General features: G+C 45.7%; 1 protein-coding gene across 1 annotated transcript in view; it reads left to right on the top strand.

The window, feature by feature from the left end:
• LOC120058513 (mediator of RNA polymerase II transcription subunit 14-like) overlaps positions 1–18,034 on the top strand; it is a 39,829-nt gene that overhangs the window by 10,042 nt on the left and 11,753 nt on the right. Inside the window, exons 13-23 of the mRNA XM_039007226.1 lie at positions 2,750–2,909; positions 3,106–3,300; positions 3,718–3,852; positions 4,090–4,166; positions 4,427–4,587; positions 4,704–4,850; positions 5,000–5,091; positions 12,935–13,087; positions 13,401–13,670; positions 13,875–14,103; positions 17,253–17,432. Of these exons, the coding sequence (XP_038863154.1) occupies positions 2,750–2,909; positions 3,106–3,300; positions 3,718–3,852; positions 4,090–4,166; positions 4,427–4,587; positions 4,704–4,850; positions 5,000–5,091; positions 12,935–13,087; positions 13,401–13,670; positions 13,875–14,103; positions 17,253–17,432 (1,799 nt within the window). The remainder of the gene's footprint in view (positions 1–2,749; positions 2,910–3,105; positions 3,301–3,717; positions 3,853–4,089; positions 4,167–4,426; positions 4,588–4,703; positions 4,851–4,999; positions 5,092–12,934; positions 13,088–13,400; positions 13,671–13,874; positions 14,104–17,252; positions 17,433–18,034) is intronic.

Raw genomic sequence — 18,034 nt, 5'->3', positions numbered from 1 at the left:
CTCTCCTTCCTTCTTCACATCTTCCTTAAATTGTGGAGGGACGGTCGGCAGAGATAACTGTCCTGGTGGGGTCTTCCCCGTCTCCTCATTATGTGTCCTGCCCACACCATCCAGAGGGTATTCACAGTCTTCCCATGTGGCCCTCCTGTGCCCTATGCTCTCCTGAACTGGGCGTATGTCCCTACGGTTCCTTCCATATTATCGTCCCTTTATTTCCACTTCATATGACCTTGCGTTGATGTGCCCTATGCATGTGCCAAGACTCCATGTGGCATTCCTGGTGTGAGGTGACAGGAGCACTCTGACAGCTTGGCCTTTGTTTTATTACAGGCAGATTTTTTGCATGCTGGTCATAGTAATGTTTTGACTTGTCCTGACGTGCACGCTTGTGTGCCTGAACATCCCTAATGACCTTTGGTGCGAGGAGCTTGGGAGCTGTTAGCAACAGAGAGCGAGTGAGTCTAGACATTAAGCGCTGTAAAGGATTGCTGCCGAAGCCCTCTGGGGGAGTATTTCTCCACGCCAAAATGGCTTGCCACACATCTGTGCCTTCCTGCATAGCCTTTGTGATAAGGGTCTTTACTATTTTCACTGACTCCACCTTAACATTACTCTGACTGATAGGGTGTGGAGGTCACACTCCCAGGCTTTTGCAAAAAAAGCAAAGTCTTGACTCGTGAACTGGGGCCCTTTATCCGTAACTACACCACTGTCAGGTATGCCATATCTGCTGAACTGCTGCTGACAACAGTCGATGATGCAAGCCGCTGTTGTGGTAATCACTTTCTCCAACTCCCAAAAACCTGAATAGTAGTCCACTTTTAATCAGAAAAAGAACGTTCTTGACTGAACAGATCCATTCCCACTTTACACCAGGGACGTGCTGGTATATCATGTGGCTTCAGCTTTTCCTTTTGCTGTATTTCCAGGAAAATGTGCTTCTATGCAGGCTAAGAACATCTTAAAGATGCACTATGAAGAAATCGCTCTGCAATTTCCTGCTTGCAAAAATGTCAATAGTTCACTTTTATTTTTTTATTTCACCTTTATTTAACCAGGTAGGCTAGTTGAGAACAAGTTCTCATTTACAACTGCGACCTGGCCAAGATAAAGCAAAGCAGTTCGACACATACAACAACAGAGTTACACATGGAATAAACAAACATACAGTCAATAATACAGTAGAAAAAGTCTAGATACAGTGTGTGCAAATGAGGTAAGATAAGGGAGGTAAGGCAATAAATAGGCCATGGTGGCGAAGTAATTACAATATACCAATTAAACACTGGAGTGATAGATGTGCAGAAGATGAATGTGCAAGTAGAAATACTGGGGTGCAAAGGAGCAAGATAAATAAATAAATACAGTATGGGGATGAGGTAGTTGGATGGGCTATTTACAGATGGTCTATGTACAGTGATCTGTGAGCTGCTCTAACAGCTGGTGCTCAAAGCTAGTGAGGGAGATATGAGTCTCCAGCTTCAGTGATTTTTGTTCATTCCAGTCGTTCGTTCCAGTCGTTGGCAGAGACCTGGAAGGAAAGGCGGCCAAAGGAAGAATTTACTTTGGGGGTGACCAGTGAGATATACCTGCTGGAGCGCGTGCTACGGGTGGGTGCTGCTATGGTGACCAGTGAGCTGAGAAGGCCGGGCTTTACCTAGCAAAGACTTGTAGATGACTTGGAGTCAGTGGGTTTGGCGACGAGTATGAAGTGAGGACCACCCAACGAGAGCGTACAGGTCGCAGTGGTGGGTAGTATATGGGGCTTTGGTGATGAAACGGATGGCACTGTGATAGACTGGATCCAATTTGTCGAGTAGAGTGTTGGAGGCTATTTTGTAAATGACATTGCCGAAGTCGAAGATCGGTAGGATGGTCAGTTTTACGAGGGTATGTTTGGCAACATGAGTGAAGAATGCTTTGTTGCGAAATAGGAAGCCTATTCTAGATTTAATTTTGGATTGGAGATGCTTAATGTGAGTCTGGAAGGAGAGTTTACAGTCTAACCAGACACCTAGGTATTTGTAGTTGTCCACATTTTCTAAGTCAGAACCGTCCAGAGTAGGGATGCTGGACGGACGGGCAGGTGCGGGCAGCGATCGGTTGAAGAGCATGCATTTAGTTTTACTTGCATTTAAGAGCAGTTGGAGGCCACGGAAGGAGAGTTGTATGGCATTGAAGCTTGTCTGGAGGTCAGTTAACACAGTGTCCATAGAAGGGCCAGAAGTATACAGAATGGTGTCGTCTTAATTTCAGTTTATGTGACAAAACAAGCAAGTATAGTGTAGAGAATCATAGTACCATCTAATCCACTGTGAAATATATTTTCACTTACCAAAAATATTGTGTTTTTAGCTGTTTTGAAGCTGGTGTACAAAACTGAAAGTAAAAGTTGCAAAAAGGAAACTTAAGAACGGGAAGCATAGAAATAGCGCACATAGCACATATTTAAAGGTTCTTAGATTTGCTTTCAATGAGAATGACAGGTCTATAACACACATTTCTGTGTGTACTCACCTGTAAGCACTGCCCTGTCATAGTGTGATATGCATAGAAATATAATTACTAGAACAGGTATTGCATTTAATTAAATGTTCTGGGATTCTAGTTCTATGATAATATAATCTGTCCAGTAAATGGTCTGTTTGGACAATGTCACATTTCTGTTTACTAATGTTTCCCCCACCCCTCTTCTCCCCCATACCTAACTCTCCCTTCTCCCTCTCTCTACTCTACTCCCTCCCTCCAGGTTTTGGTTAGGAGAGCAGAGGTGTAGACAGTCTGTGAAACACCTCCCCACTATCTGCACAGACATACTACACCTCTCCAACTCTGCTTCCCACCCTGCCAGCAGCCTATCAAAACACAGGCTCTTCATCCGGCTTACCCGCCTACCACAGTATTACATTGTAAGCCCCTCACGCCTTATGCCTATTACTGGTCATCAAAAAAGCTATTTATTTGTAGCAAACACAAGAAAATGTACAATGAGATAGATAAATGTATTAGTACATTAATCATGCACAACTTTCCCACTATTTTATTTGTTTCTCCTTCCCCTCTCTCCCTGCTTTTTCACCCGTCCATCTTTCCCTCCCTCCCTAGGTGGTAGAGATGCTGGATATGCCTGGCTGTCCCACGGAGCTACAGTACAAGTACTCCTTCCTGTCTGTGTCTCAGTTGGAAGGTGAGGAGGGACCTCCATGCGCCCAGCTCCTGCAGCAGTTCAAGCCGAACCTGGAACAGCTCGTCCTGGACAATTCCGCTGGCCAAGGGGCCCGCCCGGGAGCTAAGAGAAAAGTAGGAATGGATTGCAGAACTGCTTGTATTGGTGGCAATGATTTAAAATATGAAGCTGGTTGAGAGAATGCCAAGAGTGTGCAAAGCTGTCATCAAGGCAAAGGGTGGCTACTTTGAAGATTCTCAAATCTAAAATATATTTTAATTTATTTAACCCTTTTTTGGTTACTATTGTACATGATTCCATATGTGTTATTTCATAGTTTTGATGTCTTCACTATTATTCTAATATGTAGAAAAATGTAAAAATAAAGAAAAACCCTTAAGTTTGGACACATCTATTCATTCGACTGGTACTGTACATATAAACCTTGATATTTTCAGAGAACATGTTATAAATTAAATGTATTATTATTATTTATCGTCGTTAGGTTATCTCAGTGTTTTCATATGTTCTCTCTCTTCTCTGTCTTCCAGTTATCAGGAGACCAGGGAGCTCTGGAGCCCAAGAAGCCCAAGCGCTCGGGGGAGATGTCTGCCTTCAACAAGGAGCTGGCTCACCTAGTGGCCATGTGTGACACCAACATGCCCTTCATAAGCCTCAGAGTGGAGGTATGGATGGAGGGAGTATACCCTTTTATTCTCTCTCTTCTCTACATCTTACAACTCTCTTCCTCAGTTTTTACTTTTCCACCTCTCCCTTTCCACCGTCTGTCTTCATCATCCCTCTCCTCATCCATCCCTCCTGCTCTCTTTCTCACATCTCTCTCATCCTCTTCTCATCTCTCCCTCTCTTCCCTCCATTCTTCCTCTTGTCTAAACATGTGTCTCTCTCCTCTCTCTCTCTAGTTATCTCAGATGGAGATTCCCCACCAGGGTGTACAGGTGGAAGGAGACGGCTGCAGCCACGCCATCCGCATCCTCAAGTAAGACTCCACATCCCAGGATACCTTGCAAATCCAGATGTCAGTGGCACTGCCAAATAATATGGAAGTCAATGGGAATTTTAGAGATAATGCTAATATGATTTTGGTTCTACTGATTTAAACTGAAGTTTTCTCACATCGCAATAACATGCACCCAAAACAAAGATGATAGCTGATAGATAAAGATGGTTTTGTACCCTTTATTTCAGTAAAGTATGCACTATGTACCTGACCCCATGTGGTCCTGTCCCCCTCCCTAGGATCCCTCCCAGTAAGGGCGTAGGGGAGGAGACGAGTCTGGCTTTGGAGCGCTCTCTACTGGACTGCACCTTCCGTCTGCAGGGCCGGAACAACCGCACATGGGTGGCAGAACTAATTCTGGCCAACTGCCCACTCAACAGCACACACAGCAAAGAGCAAGGTACACAGAAACGCACGCATATGGACAACCAAAAAACACACCAACGTACATGTGTACACACACACACTACCCAAACTGTGCCCTTATCTCTCCCTGTTCTGTGTGTGTGTGTCCAGTCTCTACACGCCATGTGTATCTGACCTATGAGAACCCTCTGTCTGAGCCTGTGGGAGGGAGGAAGGTGGTGGAGATGTTCCTCAACGACTGGATCTCCATCAACCAGCTCTACCAGTGTGTCCTGGTGTTCTCACGATCACTATCAGGTGTGTGTGTGCATGCGTGCGAACATTTGTGGTACGAGAGTGGGGAATGAATCTTCTACTCATACAGCTAAAAGATAAGTAACGCATGATCATTTGTATTGATGACCATTTGTATTGACTGTGTGCTTATGTATTGTCTCCTCTCTTAGAGATGCCGTCTTACCTGAGTCTGTTCAGTGAGATCCGGCTGTATAACTACCGCAAACTGGTTCTGTGTTACGGCAGCACCAAGGGCAGCTCAGTGAGTAACATTACACCAATGTCCTGTCTGAACTCTAGCCCATTGCTAGGTTCCTTCCCAACTAGCGAGTGTATGGTGCCTTGTAGGGGTATGAACGTTTAAACTAAATTGAATTGTTAACTTCTACCGCCTCAGAAACCCGGGTCCGGGAGCACCCCCCACCACCCCCACCAGTAAAGAAGCTGACTAGCATAGCTAGCATAGCGTCACAAGTAAATACTAGCATCTAAATATCATTAAATCACAAGTCCAAGACACCAGATGAAAGATACACTTCTTGTGAATCCAGCAATCATTTCTGATTTTTAAAATGTTTTACAGGGAAGACACAATTATGTAAATCTATTAGCTAACCACGTTAGCAAAAGACACCATTTTTCTTACTCCACTATTTTTTCACTCCATCACCAGCTATCACCAATTCGACCAAATAAAGATATAAATAGCCACTAACCAAGAAAAAATTTCATCAGATGACAGTCTGATAACATATTTATTGTATAGCATAGGTTTTGTTAGAAAAATGTGCATATTTCAGGTATAAATCATAGTTTGCCATTGCAGCCACCATCACAAATCTCCCCAAAGCGACTAGAATTACTACAGAGAGCAACGTGTATTACCAATTTACTCATCATAAAACATTTCTTAAAAATACACAGCGCACAGCAATGGAAAGACACAGATCTTGTGGATTCAGACAATATTTCAGATTTTCTAAGTGTTTTACAGCGAAAACACAATAAATCGTTATATTAGCATACCACATGTGCAAACGTTACCCGAGCATTGATTCAAGGCAAAAAGAGCGATAGCGTTATCATCACCAAAATATATTAATTTTTTCACTAACCTTCTCAGAATTCTTCCGATGACACTCCTGTAACATCATATTACACAATCCATATAGAGTTTGATCGAAAATGTGCATATTTAGCGGCACAAATCGTGCTTACACAATGGAAATACTGTCCAACTACTCAAGCAATCTGCCCGGCGCCATCTTGGAAAGACACCTATTTTTATCGAAAACTATTCATAAACTTGACTAAAAAAATACAAGTTGGACAGCAATTGAAAGACAAATTAGTTCTTAATGCAATCGCTGAATTACATTTCTAAAATTATCCTTACTGTGCAATACAGGCACCCTGTGCCAAAGCGAAGCTACACAAAAAAAAATGGCGATATATGCGTTTAACATTTTTCAACAGAACAACGATTTATCATCATAAATAGTTCTTACTATGAGCTGAGCTTCCATCAGAATCTTGGGCAATGTATCCTTTCTCCGGTCTAATCGTCTTTTGGTCGAAAGATGTCCTCTTGTCCTGTCGAAATGGCCACTAACGTTCGGCATGTACTGGAAAAGTGCCCAGCTCTTGGAAGTGCGTCACAAAGAAATGCCAGAAAATCGCACTAAACGGATATAAATTGCTATAAAACGGTTTAAATTAACTACCTTATGATGTTTTTAACACCTATAACGAGTAAAAACATGACCGGAGATATATTACTGGCTAAACCAAAGCTTGGAAGGAGGCCAGTCCGACGTCCATCGTGCGTCAGGCGCAGGGAGGAAAAGAAATGTACTTCCGCCCTTTGATCTTTTATACAGTCCCAGATTGCGCAATCGACTCCATTCAAATTGTCACCACTTACTGACATCTAGAGGAAGGCGTAGGCAGTGTTTGTATCCCCATAGCATTCACAGGGACCTTAAAACTGACCTGGGAACAGGGGCCAAGATTTCTGAAATCTCACTCCCTGTCAGGAAAAGTGCTGTAGAATGAGTTCTGTTTCACTCAGAGACATAATTCCAACGGTTATAGAAACTAGAGAGTGTTTTCTATCCAATAATAATAATAATATGCATATTGTACGAGCAAGAATTGAGTACTAGGCAGTTTAATTTGGCAACGTCAACAAAAAAAAAAGTGCTAACAGCTCCCCCTATTGAGTAGAGGTTAACGTATAGAAAAAATCCCAAAACAAAAAACAAATGTTTTCTCACAAAATTACCACTAACAGGTTCCCATCATCATCATAAAGGGAAACATTTAAATGTATGAAATAGGCTGTAACGTTAGTAAGAGGGGTTATGCATCTTTCAAATTATTCACCACGAATATAAATCACTCCGCACATCATTGTCGTAAACAGTTGGGGGAGAAAGCTGATTACAGAAATGATTGTAGTTGATGTGCAGCCAGTATCAATAGCCTACTTGAGTAGTGCGGTAATTTGCTAAATGAAGGGCTGCAAGCACCATTTGAGCCGCACCTTTCCTGCTGCTCTTTAATTATTTGTTATAAATAAATAAAAATATAAACACTTTTTTAAATTAAAACTGCTTTGTTGGTTAAGGGCTTGTCAGTCAGCATTTCACTGTAAGGTCTACACCTGTTGGTTAGGGGCTTGTAAGGAAGCATTTCACTGTAAAGTCTACACCTGTTGGTTAAGGGCTTGTCAGTCAGCATTTCACTGTAAGGTCTACACCTGTTGGTTAAGGGCTTGTAAGTAAGCATTTCACTGTAAGGTCTACACCTGTTGGTTAAGGGCTTGTAAGGAAGCATTTCACTGTAAGGTCTACACCTGTTGGTTAGGGGCTTGTAAGTAAGCATTTCACTGTAAGGTCTACACCTGTTGGTTAGGGGCTTGTAAGTAAGCATTTCACTGTAAGGTCTACACCTGTTGGTTAGGGGCTTGTCAGTCAGCATTCCACTGTAAGGTCTACACCTTTTGGTTAGGGGCTAGTCAGTCAGCATTCCACTGTAAGGTCTACACCTGTTGGTTAAGAGCTTGTCAGTCAGCATTCCACTGTAAGGTCTACACCTGTTGGTTAGGGGCTTGTCAGTAAGCATTCCACTGTAAGGTCTACACCTGTTGGTTAGGGGCTTGTCAGTAAGCATTCCACTGTAAGGTCTACACCTGTTGGTTAAGGGCTTGTCAGTAAGCATTCCACTGTAAGGTCTACACCTGTTGGTTAGGGGCTTGTCAGTAAGCATTCCACTATAAGGTCTACACCTGTTGGTTAAGGGCTTGTCAGTCAGCATTTCACTGTAAGGTCTACACCTGTTGGTTAAGGGCTTGTCAGTAAGCATTTCACTGTAAGGTCTACACCTGTTGGTTAGGGGCTTGTCAGTAAGCATTCCACTATAAGGTCTACACCTGTTGGTTAAGGGCTTGTCAGTCAGCATTTCACTGTAAGGTCTACACCTGTTGGTTAAGGGCTTGTCAGTAAGCATTTCACTGTAAGGTCTACACCTGTTGGTTAGGGGCTTGTCAGTAAGCATTCCACTATAAGGTCTACACCTGTTGGTTAAGGGCTTGTCAGTCAGCATTTCACTGTAAGGTCTACACCTGTTGGTTAAGGGCTTGTCAGTAAGCATTTCACTGTAAGGTCTACACCTGTTGTATTCGGCGCATGTGACAAATAAAATGTGATTTGACTCGCGCTTCTGAAACAGATGCAACTTCCTTATCAATTGAACTGTTTACTTCAAATGTTTCAACAGGTGTTATTCTCTTTTATAATAGGAGTGAAGACATACAGTTAACATCATTAGAACGCTACAATTCTTCCCTTTTTAACTAGTAGATACCCACATCTGGCATGTGTTTTTCTTTTGCTCTGTTTTTTGATTAGTGAGCTTAAACTTGGTTTTGCAGCTTTTGTTAAGTGTGAAACAAAGTAGCCACTAGACTAATGAATACGCCATTTGCCTTTATCTAAACAATGTTTTTGTTGCATATTTCAGTCTGGAACCTGCCTAGGTTTATGGGGGGGTTGTAACCAACAGTATTCTAAATGGAACACTAGGTTTATGGGGGGTTGTAACCTACAGTATTCTAAATGGAACACTAGGTTTATGGAGGGTTGTAACCTACAGTATTCTAAATGGAACACTAGGTTTATGGGGGGTTGTAACCTACAGTATTCTAAATGGAACACTAGGTTTATGGGGGGTTGTAACCTACAGTATTCTAAATCGAACACTAGGTTTATGGGGGGTTGTAACCTACAGTATTCTAAATGGAACACTAGGTTTATGGAGGGTTGTAACCTACAGTATTCTAAATGGAACACTAGGTTTATGGGGCGTTGTAACCTACAGTATTCTAAATGGAACACTAGGTTTATGGAGGGTTGTAACCTACAGTATTCTAAATGGAACACTAGGTTTATGGGGGGTTGTAACCTACAGTATTCTAAATGGAACACTAGGTTTATGGGGGGTTGTAACCTACAGTATTCTAAATGGAACACTAGGTTTATGGAGGGTTGTAACCTACAGTATTCTAAATGGAACACTAGGTTTATGGAGGGTTGTAACCTACAGTATTCTAAATGGAACACTAGGTTTATGGGGGGTTGTAACCTACAGTATTCTAAATGGAACACTAGGTTTATGGAGGGTTGTAACCTACAGTATTCTAAATGGAACACTAGGTTTATGGGGGGTTGTAACCTACAGTATTCTAAATGGAACACTAGGTTTATGGGGGGTTGTAACCTACAGTATTCTAAATCGAACACTAGGTTTATGGGGGGTTGTAACCTACAGTATTCTAAATGGAACACTAGGTTTATGGAGGGTTGTAACCTACAGTATTCTAAATGGAACACTAGGTTTATGGGGCGTTGTAACCTACAGTATTCTAAATGGAACACTAGGTTTATGGAGGGTTGTAACCTACAGTATTCTAAATGGAACACTAGGTTTATGGGGGGTTGTAACCTACAGTATTCTAAATGGAACACTAGGTTTATGGGGGGTTGTAACCTACAGTATTCTAAATGGAACACTAGGTTTATGGAGGGTTGTAACCTACAGTATTCTAAATGGAACACTAGGTTTATGGAGGGTTGTAACCTACAGTATTCTAAATGGAACACTAGGTTTATGGGGGGTTGTAACCTACAGTATTCTAAATGGAACACTAGGTTTATGGAGGGTTGTAACCTACAGTATTCTAAATGGAACACTAGGTTTATGGGGGGTTGTAACCTACAGTATTCTAAATGGAACACTAGGTTTATGGAGGGTTGTAACCTACAGTATCCTAAATGGAACACTAGGTTTATGGAGGGTTGTAACCTACAGTATTCTAAATCGAACACTAGGTTTATGGAGGGTTGTAACCTACAGTATTCTAATTGGAACACTAGGTTTATGGAGGGTTGTAACCTACAGTATTCTAAATGGAACACTAGGTTTATGGGGGGTTGTAACCTACAGTATTCTAAATGGAACACTAGGTTTATGGAGGGTTGTAACCTACAGTATTCTAAATGGAACACTAGGTTTATGGGGGGTTGTAACCTACAGTATTCTAAATGGAACACTAGGTTTATGGGGGGTTGTAACCTACTGTATTCTAAATGGAACACTAGGTTTATGGAGGGTTGTAACCTACAGTATTCTAAATGGAACACTAGGTTTATGGGGGGTTGTAACCTACAGTATTCTAAATGGAACACTAGGTTTATGGGGGGTTGTAACCTACAGTATTCTAAATGGAACACTAGGTTTATGGGGGGTTGTAACCTACAGTATTCTAAATGGAACACTAGGTTTATGGAGGGTTGTAACCTACAGTATTCTAAATGGAACACTAGGTTTATGGGGGGTTGTAACCTACAGTATTCTAAATGGAACACTAGGTTTATGGGGGGTTGTAACCTACAGTATTCTAAATGGAACACTAGGTTTATGGAGGGTTGTAACCTACAGTATTCTAAATGGAACACTAGGTTTATGGAGGGTTGTAACCTACAGTATCCTAAATGGAACACTAGGTTTATGGAGGGTTGTAACCTACAGTATTCTAAATGGCACACTAGGTTTATGGAGGGTTGTAACCTACAGTATTCTAAATGGAACACTAGGTTTATGGAGGGTTGTAACCTACAGTATTCTAAATGGCACACTAGAGCGCTTAGCAAAAAAGCTTAACACTCATCTATTACTCTAAAACTGCAGCTCGTGATTGGAACACATATTTCCCTAATCAACCAGCCTATTTTGAATTTGTGATAAAGCTGTTGTGATTTGGAAAGGAGTGTAGCTTGCCTACCGTTTTGGTTGTTTATCCCATCAGTTAGATATGTTTTTATAGGCAGATATTTCTGTAGGCCTAATGGGATCTTGGGTACGCAGCACGAGTGTGTATAGAGGGAGCGGTCTAATCGAAATTGAGTGAGAGACCTGTAATGTAGGGAAAACAGAATGGAAGGAGAAGAACTGTGATCACCTAGCTAGGTTTCTTTTTTGTTCTGAGTTGCTAATGCACATAAGAAATGGAAGGAACACTGGAGCCAATGTGAATTAACGGTTGTTTTCTGTTGGGGCAGCCTCAAAGCAGATTCCAGATGCCTGTAGTCTAAGCATACTGTATGACTGTGCTAGATAGAACTTAATTTCCCACTAGCGGTCATACGCAATAGGACTTCCTGTGGAATTTTATGAAACGTTCTTATTGTTTCAATGTTTTAAAAAAACAAAAAAACAAAAAAAACAATTTGTGCCACATCCATAGAGGACCAAAAAAAGCCGATACCGATTAATCGGCCAAATTTTATTTTATTATAATGTATTTTTTTGGTCCTCCAATAATCGGTATCGGCGTTGAAAAATCATAACCGGTCGACCTCTAGTCTCAATCCATCACATTTATTCATACAGTACTTTTTACAAACAGCAAGCAACATACATATATATGTGTAATAAATGACAATTACAAAAATACTGAATGAACAATGAACACTTATTTTAACTTAATTCATAAATCAAATCAATTTACTCTCAAATAAAAACATGAAACATGTTCAATTTGGTTTAAATAATGCAAAAACACAGTGTTGGAGAAGAAAGTAAAAGTGCATTATGTGCCATGTAAAAAAGCTAACGTTTAAGTTCCTTGCTCAGAACATATGAAAGCTGGTGGTTCCTTTTTAACATGAGTCTTAAATATTTCCATTATCATTTCGAAAGCAAAACGTTTATTCTTTCAGTGAAATGCGGAACCGTTCCGTATTTTATCGAACGGGTGGCAACCCTAAGTAAAAATATTGCTGTTACATTGCACAACCTTCAATGTCATGTCATAATTATGTAAAATTGTGGCAAATTAATTACGGTCTTTGTTAGGAATAAATGGCCTTCAACAGTTCGCAACGAGCCAGGTGGCCCAAACTGCTGCAAATACTCTGACTCTGATTGCACTGAACGCAAGAGAAGTGACACAATTTCCCTAGTTAATATTGCCTGCTAACATGAATTTCTTTTAACTACATATGCAGGTTTAAAAAATATATACTTGTGTATTGATTTTAAGAAAGGCATTGATGTTTATGGTTAGGTACATTTGTTGCAACGATTGTGCTTTTTTCGCGAATGCGCTTTTGTTAAATCATCACCAGTTTGGCGAAGTTGAAGTGGGCGGTGATTCGATGATAAATTAACAGGCACCGCATTGCTTATATGCAACGCAGAACAAGCTAGATAAACTAGTAATATCATCAACCATGTGTAGTTAACTAGTGAATATGTGAAGATTGATTGTTTTTTATAAGATAAGTTTAATGCTAGCTAGCAACTTACCTTGGCTCCTTGCAGCCACAAGGTCCTTTTGGCGCTGCCAAAGTCTCCTCGTGGATTGCAATGTAATCGGCCATAATCAGCGTCCAAAAAGGCTGATTACCGATGGTTATGAAAACTTGAAATTGGCCCTAATTAATCGGACATGCCGACCTCTGAGACGCTTGCGCTCTCTCATTCCTTCTCTCGCTACTCTCTCACCTCCTCTCTCCTCTCTCGCCCCCTCCTCTCTCCTCTAGGTGACCATCCAGTGGAACAGTAGCAGCCAGAGGTTCCATCTCTCTCTAGGAACAGTAGGCCCTAACTCAGGCTGTAGTAACTGCCACAACATTATACTGCATCAACTACAGGAGATGTTCAACAAGACCCCTACTGTGGTCCCGCTACTACAGGTACTGCACGTCCACACGCTCAACCTAACTATACAGGGGCAGGGCCGGCCCATACGCTCAACCTAACTATACAGGGGCAAGGCCGGCCACACGCGCAACCTAACTATACAGGGGCAGGGCCGGCCACACGCTCAACCTAACTATACAGGGGCAGGGCCGGCCACACGCTCAACCTAACTATACAGGGGCAGGGCCGGCCACATGCTCAACCTAACTATACAGGGGCCGGGCCGCCTACCAAAGGGGCCTGATTTCCATTACATTTGTTTTCTATGAATTATCTAACTTCTCTTTTCTCTTCCTCCCTCACCAGGTGCTGTCAGATACCCAGGCCCCTCTGAATGCCATCAACAAGCTGCCCACAGTGCCCATGCTGGGGCTGACCCAGCGCACTAACACGGCCTATCAGTGTTTCTCCATCCTGCCTCAGTCAGCCACACACATCCGCCTGGCCTTCCGCAACATGTACTGCATCGACATCTACTGCCGCAGCCGCGGGGTGGTGGCCATAAGAGACGGGGCCTACAGCCTCTTCGACAACACCAAGATCGTGGAGGGCTTCTACCCCGCCCCGGGGCTTAAGGTACGGGAGAGAGGAGAGGGCTTGGGGGGTGGAGATAATTTGTTTTAGGAATTTGAAAGTGTCAAGATTCAGTTGTATGAAAATATCGGATGTTGAATTCAATTATACTTTTATCTCTCTCTCCCTCTCTGTGTCTCTGTCTCTCCCTTCTTTCTTTCTTTCTTTCTTTCTTTCTTTGTTCCCCCTCCTCTCTCTCTCTACCAGACGTTCCTCAACATGTTTGTTGACAGTAACCAGGACGCTCGGCGGCGCTCCGTCAATGAAGACGACAACCCGCCCTCGCCGGTGGGAGGCGACATGATGGACACCTTTATGAGCCAATTACAGGCCCAGCAGCAACAGCAGCCAATGAGAGCGGGTCCTGGTGGAGTGTACCCTCCCCTAACCTCCCCTCCCACCCCTTACCATCCCAACGTGCCCACACAGTCCCCAGGTGAGAGGGGATGGTGTGGTTGTGCTGGCGTGTGCCATGTGTGCTTGGCATCCCTCTACAGAACAGAGGAAAGAGACCAAATGCTCACGGGTCCCTGCTAAGTGATATCACTCTGTGTGTGTGTTCGCCCTTCCACTGCGGTCATGCACATGCTGAATGGCAAACTGTGTGTGAGAGAGTTGAGCCCAGAAGGGAGGAAGCATTATCCAGTCCTGCTCACCCATCTCAGCCCTAGAGCCTGCGTCTGCTGTCTAACTTAGCTTGTGTGTTCTCCTGTTTATAGGTGTGTGTGTTTGCTTGTCTGTGTATGGGTCAGTGTATGCATGTGTGTGTATGAATGGATGTATGTGAGTGTGTCTGACAAGCTTTTTTGATCAGTTTGTGTGTGTGTGTGTGTGCGCGCAGGGACTACCCATTCATTGGGCTCTACTAGCGGAGCATTGAGCTCCCCCTCTCTCTTTGGGCCTACCCCTTCTCCCTCCTCTCTGGGCATAGCTATGGGCCCGACCAGCTTTGCCAGCCCGCAGGGTAAATGGTTCAGCGCACTGACCACAGGGACAGGCTGAGGCTGGGGTATAGGAGAGGGCTGGGGTATAGGAGAGGGCTGGGGTAGAGGAGAGAACTGGGTTGTCCTGGGGTAGAGAAGGGGACTAGACTGGGCTGCACAGGAGGAGAGGGCTGGGCTAGGGTAGAGAGGACTGGGCTAGGGTAGAGGGGACTGGGCTAGGGTAGAGGGGACTGGGCTAGGGTAGAGGGGACTGGGCTAGGGTAGAGGGGACTGGGCTAGGGTAGAGGGGACTGGGCTGGGGTAGAGGGGACTGGGCTAGGGTAGAGGGGACTGGGCTAGGGTAGAGGGGACTGGGCTAGGGTAGAGGGGACTGGGCTAGGGTAGAGGGGACTGGGCTGTGGTAGAGGGGACTGGGCTGTGGTAGAGGGGACTGGGCTGGGGTAGAGGGGACTGGGCTAGGGTAGAGGGGACTGGGTTGTCCTGGGGTAGAGAAGGGGACTAGACTGGGCTGCACAGGAGGAGAGGGCTGGGCTAGGGTAGAGGGGACTGGGCTAGGGTAGAGGGGACTGGGCTAGGGTAGAGGGGACTGGGCTGGGGTAGAGGGGACTGGGCTGGGGTAGAGGGGACTGGGCTGGGGTAGAGGGGACTGGGCTGGGGTAGAGGGGACTGGGCTGGGGTAGAGGGGACTGGGCTAGGGTAGAGAGGACTGGGCTGGGGTAGAGGACTGGGCTGGGGTAGAGGAAGGGACTGGGTTGTCCTGGGGTAGAGAAGGGGACTAGACTGGGCTGCACTGGAGGAGAGGGGACTGGGCTAGGGTAGAGGGGACTGGGCTAGGGTAGAGGGGACTGGGCTAGGGTAGAGGGGACTGGGCTAGGGTAGAGGGGACTGGGCTGGGGTAGAGGACTGGGCTGGGGTAGAGGAAGGGACTGGAGGGGAGGGGGCTTGGCTTGGGTAGAGGAGAGGGCTGGGGTAGAGGGGACTAGGCTGGGGTAGAGGAGGGGACTGGGTTGTCCTGGGGTAGAGAAGGGGACTAGACTGGGCTGCACTGGAGGAGAGGGGACCGGGCTAGGGTAGAGGGGACTGGGCTGGGGTAGAGGACTGGGCTGGGGTAGAGGAAGGGACTGGAGGGGAGGGGGCTGGGCTTGGGTAGAGGAGAGGGCTGGGGTAGAGGAGGGGACTGGGTTGGGCTGGGGTAGAGGGGACTGGGCTGGGGTAGAGGAGGGGACTGGGTTGGGCTGGGGTAGAGGAGGGGACTTGGCTGGGGTAGAGGAGGAGCTTGGGTTGGGGGTAGAGGAGGAGCTTGGGCTGGGGTAAAGGGGACTGGGTTGGGCTGGGTTAGAGGAGGGGACTGGCCTGGGGTAGAGGAGGGGACTGGGGTAGAGGAGGGGACTGGGGTAGAGGAGGGGACTGGGGTAGAGGAGGGGCTGGGCTGTGGTAGAGCAGGGGACTGGGGTAGAGGAGGGGGCTGGGTTGGGGTAGAGAAGGGGGCTGGGTTGGGGTAGAGAAGGGGGCTGGGTTTGGGTAGAGGAGGGGGCTGGGTTTGGGTAGAGGAGGTGGTTGGGCTGGGGTAGAGGAGGGGGTTGGGCTGGGGTAGAGGAGGGGCTTGGGTTGGGGTAGAGTATGGGACTGGGGTAGCGTGGACTGGGTTGGGGCAGAGGATGGGACTGAGGTAGAGGAGGGGACTGGGTTGGGGTAGAGGAGGGGACTGGGTTGGGGTAGAGGAGGGGACTGGGCCTGGGTAGAGGAGGGGACTGGGCCTGGGTAGAGGAGGGGACTGGGCCTGGGTAGAGGAGGGGACTGGGCCTGGGTAGAGGAGGGGACTGGGCCTGGGTAGAGGAGGGGACTGGGCCTGGGTAGAGGAGGGGACTGGGCCTGGGTAGAGGAGGGGCCTGGGTAGAGGAGGGGCCTGGGTAGAGGAGGGGCCTGGGTAGAGGAGGGGCCTGGGTAGAGGAGGGGCCTGGGTAGAGGAGGGGCCTGGGTAGAGGAGGGGCCTGGGTTGGGGTAGATGGGACTGGCTTGGGGTAGAGGAGGGGACTGGGCTGGGGTAGAGGAGGGGGCTGGGGTAGAGGAGTAGAACCATAGCCGGTCCATGGTGCAGGTTGAGTGACACATGGCCTGTAGGCGGGCTGGGCTGTATATGGGCTGGCAGGCTAGCTAGCTGTCTGACTGGCAGGCTGGCTGGCTGACTGGTGAACTTTTTGGGCACATTGATCAGTGTTTCCAACCTTTGGCCCATGGACTTGCACTGGTCCCTGTGCTGTTGCTCACCGGTCCCTTGGATAGTTCTGACACCTGTTTAGTCTGTTTTCAGGCGGTTGAGAAGTTGAACTCAAGCTTGACTGGGCAGTGGGCACTCAGTGGTGGTTTAACAGTGGAGAGTGTTAATTGGGGAGTAAATGGAAGTGTTTGAGAACGTGACAGTCTGTGTATATGTGTGTTTTTGTGCGTCTTGGTTCATGTCTGACTGTTTGTCTGAGTAAACAAATAGGTTCATGACAATTATTGATTATTATTGCTGTGATTATGTTGAGGATGATGATGACTGATAATATCAGTGGACACTGTATTGATGTCGACGATGATGATGATGATGTGAGTGAAAAAGACAAAGGTTTAGAATATCTGTCTGTATGTTTCCCAGGTGCTCTGGACCCCAGCTCCCCCTATGCTATGGTATCTCCCAACCAGAGGGGCCAGTGGCCAGGCTCTCCCCAAGTCTCAGGGCCCTCTCCTGGGGCTCGCATCCACGGCATGTCCCCTGGAAACCCCTCACTCCACTCACCCATCCCCGACGCCTCACACTCCCCGCGCGCCGGCTCCAGTGAGTACCACACACACACCGTAGAAACTCTACATCCCCATACATGACTCTCTGACTGGATTGGCGCCGGACATTTGACCGACAACATTTTAATTTACTGGACATTTGGGAAATTTACCGGACCTATAGGCATTGGGTGCATAACCTGATTAGGGCGTCCACCCACAGTGCTCAGAATGACAGCGCTTTTACAATATGGTAATTCATATTAACAGAACATGCAAGTTGAGGATGCAACGATTTGCCCTCCTTCTTACTGAATTCTTATGTGCACTTTGAACATGTTAGAATAAGTGTCCACATTTACCTTTCCTCAGCCAACAAGACGAGTAACGAACAGCAAAATCACTAGCCTTTGTCAATCCACTATAGTAGAACATTTTAGGCTAGCTATTTTATTGGTCAGCTTGTGGAGGAAGAAATAACCTGTTCCAAACAGACTCTGGGACAGCTGTGGGACGATAGATCCCAAATTCATACAACCAGTAAGCCTAGTCTACATGAGTGACGCTGAAGATCAGAACGTTTAGCTTAATGTTGATAAACTATTATTTCTTAGTAAAGAACAAGAAGGCCCACACACAGTCCCAGTTCGCCTCTTT

This window comes from Salvelinus namaycush, chromosome 13, assembly GCF_016432855.1.
Source record: "Salvelinus namaycush isolate Seneca chromosome 13, SaNama_1.0, whole genome shotgun sequence".
In the NCBI taxonomy this organism is placed as follows: domain Eukaryota; kingdom Metazoa; phylum Chordata; class Actinopteri; order Salmoniformes; family Salmonidae; genus Salvelinus; species Salvelinus namaycush.
This window is presented reverse-complemented; position numbering and strand designations above follow the sequence as displayed.